General features: G+C 46.6%; 1 protein-coding gene across 1 annotated transcript; it reads right to left on the bottom strand.

Annotated features, from left to right (window-relative positions):
• Positions 1-3,223: 3,223 nt before the first annotated feature.
• LOC112077136 (early growth response protein 4-like) lies at positions 3,224-5,538 on the bottom strand. The gene is made up of 2 exons (XM_024143719.2): positions 5,196-5,538; positions 3,224-4,895 (listed from the first exon to the last, which is right to left on the bottom strand). Exons 1-2 carry the CDS (start codon positions 5,317-5,319, stop codon positions 3,673-3,675), a joined length of 1,347 nt encoding a protein of 448 aa, XP_023999487.1. The 5' UTR covers positions 5,320-5,538; the 3' UTR covers positions 3,224-3,672.
• Positions 5,539-6,094: the final 556 nt, after the last annotated feature.

The raw sequence follows: 6,094 nt of genomic DNA, 5'->3' as shown, positions 1-6,094 counted from the left end.
GAACTGGTGGTACCGGACTGGGGACACGCATTCAGGGCTAGTGCGGGGAGCAGCAACAGGACGGACAGGACTCTGGGGACACAGGAGCTTTGGTGGTAGTGTAGGCCTGGTGGTAAGGGCTGGAGACACGCACCATAGGATTATTGCGTGCGTGGAGGAGGCACTGGTGGTACTGCGGGCGGGGGGAGGTGGCGCCGGAAATACGGGACGTGCAGGCGTACTGGTTCCCTTGAACACCGAGCCTGCCATTAAACCTGGTTGATGCTCCCGTCGCCCGACCGGGGGAGGTGAATAACCGCACGGGCTATGTAGGGAATCCGGGGACACCATGATCGTAAGGCCTGGTGGCATGTAAGCCGGCCCGAGGAGGTACTGGTGGCAGATATGTAGGGCCGGCTTCATGACATCCGGATCAATGCCATCTACGCCCTACCAGTGCGGGGTAGGTGGAATAACCGCCCTGGGCCTATGAAATTCGTACAGGAGACACCGTGGCTCTATTGCGTACACGGTGTCCGCCTTGTACTCCTGCTCTCCCGGTTTGCCTGGGAAGTGGGCGCAGGTTCTCTACCTGCCGTCCTCGGCCCACAACTCTTAGCCCCAAAGAATTTTTGGGTAGTAACTCGCGGGCTTCGCCTTGCCTCCGTGCTGCTCTAATTCGCCTCTCTCGGCTTTCGCTGCCTCCAGCTTTCAACGAGGGAGGCGATATTCTCCCGGTTTGTGGTCCAAGGTCCTTTCCATCTTACTCCTCCATGTCCATGAATCCTTGATGCCTTGATCCTGTTGCGCTTGTAATGCTGCTTTGATCCGGGTTTGGTGGTTTCATTGTCCGAATCGTCTTGATATGAGTGAGAGGACCAAGGCGGGCAGCATGATATGAATCATCTTTCTTTTTTATTATATTGAAGACGGAACATCGAAACACTTATTCAAACTAACAAATACAAAAACGACCGTGAAACTACAAACGCAAGTGCACACACAAACTAACTTAGTTCGACATAGACTAGAACATATCACATGACCCACACAGCTAAGTCTATGGCTGTCTTAAATATGGCTCCCAATCAGAGACAACAGTAACCAGCTGTCTCTAATTGGGAACCCATTCAGGCAACCATAGACTTTTCCTAGACAACTACACAACACTCAAACCATTATACTCCTTAACCCTCTAACATAAACAACTATACAATACACAAACACATACTTCTCATGATCACACCTGACTGACTAATATAATGAAACACAAAGATACTAAGGCCAGGGTGTGACAGTATCTGTCTATCTATATATCTATATATCTATCTATATCTATATATCTACATATCTATCTATCTATCTATATATCTACTATATAGCTATCTATCTATCTACATATGTATCTATCTATCTACATATGTATCTATCTTATACATATCTTCTATCTATCTATCTATCTAAACTTATATATTGTTGTGGGCATACAATAGCATGATTGTGTAGGTTAGTCCTGTAGTCTATCTGCTGTGTAGGTTAGTCTATAGTCTATCTGATGTGTAGGTTAGTCCTGTAGTCTATCTGCTGTGTGGGTTAGTCCTATAGTCTATTGCTGTGTAGGTTGTCCTATAGTCCTATCTGCTGTGTGGGTTGTCCTATAGTCTATCTGCTGTGTAGGTTAGTCCTATAGTTATCTGCCTGTGTAGTTAGTCCTATAAGTCTATAGTCTATCTGCTGTGTAGGTTGATCCTATAGTCTATCTGCTGTGTGGGATAGTCCTATATCTATCTGCTGTGTAGGTTAGTCCTATAGTCTATCTTGCTGTTGTAGGTTAGTCCTATAGTTCATCTGCTGTGTGGGTTAGTCCTATAGTCTATATGCTGTGTAGGTTAGTCTATAGTCTATCTGCGTGTAGGTTAGTCCTCTAGTCCTATCTGTGTGGTAGGTTAGTCCTATATCTTAGTCATATCTGCTGTGTAGGTTATAGTCCTATAGTATATTGCCTGGTGTGGGATAGTCATAGTCTATCTGCTGTGTAGGTTAGTCCTATAGTCTATCTGCTGTGTAGGTTAGTCCTATAGTCTATCTGCTGTGTAGGTTAGTCCTGTAGTGTATCTGCTGTGTAGGTTAATCCAATAGTCTATCTGCTGTGTAGGTTAGTCCTATAGTCTATCTGCTGTGTAGGTTAGTCCTGTAGTCTATCTGCTGTGTAGATTAGTCCTATAGTCTATCTGCTGTGTGGTTGTCTTTGTGTTGGACCTTATTTGTTATTAATATATACTTTTTATTGATTCAAAATAGTTTAAAATAATAAGTTGCAACGATTGAGCTGTAGTACTTGTCAGACAGTAGGGGGCGCTATAGGCATGCTAGACACTAGTGTTAGTGTGTGTGTGTGTGTGTGTGTGTGTGTGTGTGTGTGTGTGTGTGTGTGTGTGTGTGTGTGTGTGTGTGTGTGTGTGTGTGTGTGTGTGTGTGTGTGTGTACTGAATAAAGTAGATAATCGATAGAAACATCTCATGTGTCATTTCACTGTTTTTTAATTCATAACCATCATGCAACAAAATAACACAAGGTCTTCCATTTAAAACCAAAACAGATCTGCGTTTCATGCCTCAACAAACAAGACAAGAGTTTTAGCAGTTGAACTAATTGTACGTAAACGCACAGCAATGTGTGCTACTTGGTTCATCAACTACAATGTTGAATATTGTTTTTTTTCCCCCCGGTGAGTCTTGTATGAATGTAGAAGTACAATCAAACTCCAAGACCCCTGTTATTAATTACCGTTATTAACCACCGGTGTGAGAGCAGCAACGAGCCACCTAACCCGGGAACAACCGTGTCAAGCTCTTACAATCTATCGGTTAGAGAAGTGATGTCATAATACATCTGTGACTTTTCAACGTTCTTATGGGAAGTTCCCCCAAAAAATATAGAGAATGTTTATCACAGGAAAGAGGACGTTTCAAATAGAAATATATATGTGTATATACACACAGGTAGAAAAATACAATTGAGAGAATAGAATATAAATAATGTTTTGGTTATGAAGATTTCAAATATATATTTCGAATGATAAAATATAGGCTTATATGGTCAACATCAAGGCTAGAAATGTGATTCGACGTAGAGAAAAGTTACATTCCAACTTCTACATTAGAGATTTATATAATAAAATATACATCAACACATCAATGTAAAACTATATCATGCAATGTTGCACAAATAAAACCCTCTGAAAACTGTACCAGTTTACAATCAGAACTGCCGAGTGACAAAACAAAATGCTGTATGTTTCAGTCTGTTCGGATTGACAGACAAGGAGCTGTCTACTCACAGAGGTGCTGAAACCAACTAATCCTCTCGTAAGGGTTTCTGTTCAATTCCGCTGTTTAGCACAACATATAGTCAAACAGATATAATGTCAAAGGCAGCGTACAGACGTCCTAAAATAGTTCCACGTTCCATGTCCAACCGACAAGACGAGATTATTTTCTTTCTCCCGTTGAATCTTTTCCACCATTTTTCAACCGATGGCCCGTTTTGAAGTCAACACCTCCAACTGAACCCCGGGGCCAACAGCCAACGTTACCAGGCAGACGGAACCAACCGAACGAAGCCAGCAGAACCAACCGAAGCCTTCTAAAGAGCAGGTTTAAACTCAGGGCCGCGAAGCCAGCTTTAGAGAGTTCAWACTCCACCGGGGAAGGCCAGGTTATAGGCCGCCATCATCTGAGCTTTCAGCTGCTGCTTCACGTGCACACGCCCGTGCCTCTTCCTCTCGTCGCTGCGCGCGAACCGCTTCCCGCACACCTCGCAAGAGAAAGGTTTCTCCCCAGTGTGCGTGCGCGTGTGCGTGGTCAGGTGGTCGCTCCTGCTGAAACTGCGCAGGCAGATTGTGCACTGGAACGGCTTGTGGCCCGTGTGGATGCGCACGTGGCGGTTGAGCTCGTCGGAGCGAGAGAAACGCCTCTCACAGCCGATTATTGGACACGGGAACGGTTTGACCTTCGCGGCCCCGGTACTGGAGCGGGTCGTCGCTTTACTTGCTCCAGTGGTGGCGTGCATGCCCCTGCTCCTCGGGAACACGCTGGGCAGCAGGGAGGAGAGGAGGGCATCCAGGGAGGAGGAGGAYAGAGAGGCGGTGAAGGCGGCCAGGTCGCTGCAAGTGTCCAGTTGCTGCGGCCCTGAGGCCCCAGTCTGGAACTCCAGAGGCTCCTGTTTGACCAGACAGCCATCGTTGACGTAGCTCCCGTTCACAGGTACAGGGTAATTCTGAGCCCAGTCTCCCATGTAGCACGGCTCCTGTTTGATGATACACTCTGTCTTAATGTCAGTCAGCAGCAGAGAGTCCAGAAGCTCCTTTACATCTACCTGGTGATCCAGAGACTGACCAGACAGCGGGAACAGCTGCTCCAAGCTGCCCGGSYAGAAGGCATCCTGACCGGGGTGGGAGAGGTGGTCGTTGTCGCAGCCGTCGCAGTTGCTGTTGAACTCGTTCTTGACCATCACAGGGGCAGCGGGAGGAGTCTGAATGTCCACCCCGGCGGAAGGAGAAGGAATCTCGGTCAGAGCCTGGCTCCAGCTTCCGCTGGAGGCAGAGTCCATGGAGGGAGAGTAAAGAGGGGGAGAGGCAACYCTCATGGCCGAGCAGGGTGTGACAGAGGCGGGGAGGGAGGCAGACGGAGTCACGCTGGTCACCTGGTCCTCCACCATACAGATCCCAACTATCTCCGTGATCATGTTGAGCAGAGCTTCTGTGCTGCAGGGTGGCACCGTCCCCGGTAACGGCTCCTCCGTGTAGAAGCTCCCGGTGTAGGCAAGAGGAGGGGACAGGCTGTCTGAGGAACAGTCATTCAGGTCGGAGAAGAAATCCGAYTCAGACCCGTCGGTCCCCGGGGATAACACACAACCTGAGAAAGAGACAATACAACTGGGGTTATTATCGTTATATAAACTGATAGGCTACATTAGCAAATGCAGCGAGCAGTGGGCGACGAGCAACTTCTAGCTGCGTTGCATTACATAAGTAACATATTATTGTACACATGTATTTATAGCCTATGTCATTTTTGCCTGCAACAATAATTGCACAATAGCTACTAGAGAAAACGTATGCATTCTTTATGAGTTATCTATTCAAATGTTATTCATAATGCATTGATGCATTGATCCTTGTAGTCAGGGGGGTTAGAATCTAGAGAGAAACCCACCTTGTTGTGCTGGGGATCCGACATCAGAGTCTGTACCGTCGCTGCTTGAGCTCACACTGTCCACCCAGGCGCTGCATGCGTCTTCGAACTCTGACATGAATATGTCTTCCTCTGTGAACAGCATGTTTAACGGATCCGGTAAGGTCTCGATAAAACGAGAGGGAAAACGTTATGCTAAATTCCGTTATTAAAAGCTTGGTCCAAAGGTAATTAATCAATCAATCAATTTAAATGATTGATCAATCTCCAAACAGATAATCAAATTAGTCTTCAATTAAATGTGGGGATTCCCTTGGAGTGGTGAGGAGTGGGGAAGATAAGTCCTTCGCTGAATGGTTGCTGTATTCCGTTATTCCGGTAGATGTGTTTGAATGATAACGTTTGCTCTGCGCCTCTCCATTTTATACTTTTCTGGCTGCTAGGTAACCCCTCCTCCCGCCATTGGTTCCACGTCCGTGAGGATTCCCCCGCTGCGTAGCATCATGCCCAAACATGGACAGAGGATATGACGCAGGGTATCCCCAAGCCTTATAAGGACACACGGGTGTGTGACGTAGAAGAGGGGATTCTCTTGAAGACCTGTGTTCTATGCTGAAACCCGCCCACCCGCCGAGCCCAGAAGCAGAGAACCGGGAGTGATTACACAACACATAGCGGGTTAAACCTACATGTCGGTTTGAAGGGCGTGCTACTGCGCATGCAGGTGAACAGTAATGATGACCATTTAGAGGAATAAACACACATTCCGCTTCCCCCTTCATGAGATGCAACACAGATATGAACACAAGTGACATACTACGGGATATTACGCCTAATGATGTTTAATGAAAACATCATAGTCATCTGTACCCCTTTTATAATTAGCATCTGGTCAACAGGAATGAATCGCCTGCATGTTA

The sequence above is a fragment of the Salvelinus sp. IW2-2015 genome, unplaced genomic scaffold, assembly GCF_002910315.2.
Source record: "Salvelinus sp. IW2-2015 unplaced genomic scaffold, ASM291031v2 Un_scaffold4320, whole genome shotgun sequence".
NCBI lineage: Eukaryota > Metazoa > Chordata > Actinopteri > Salmoniformes > Salmonidae > Salvelinus > Salvelinus sp. IW2-2015.
This window is presented reverse-complemented; position numbering and strand designations above follow the sequence as displayed.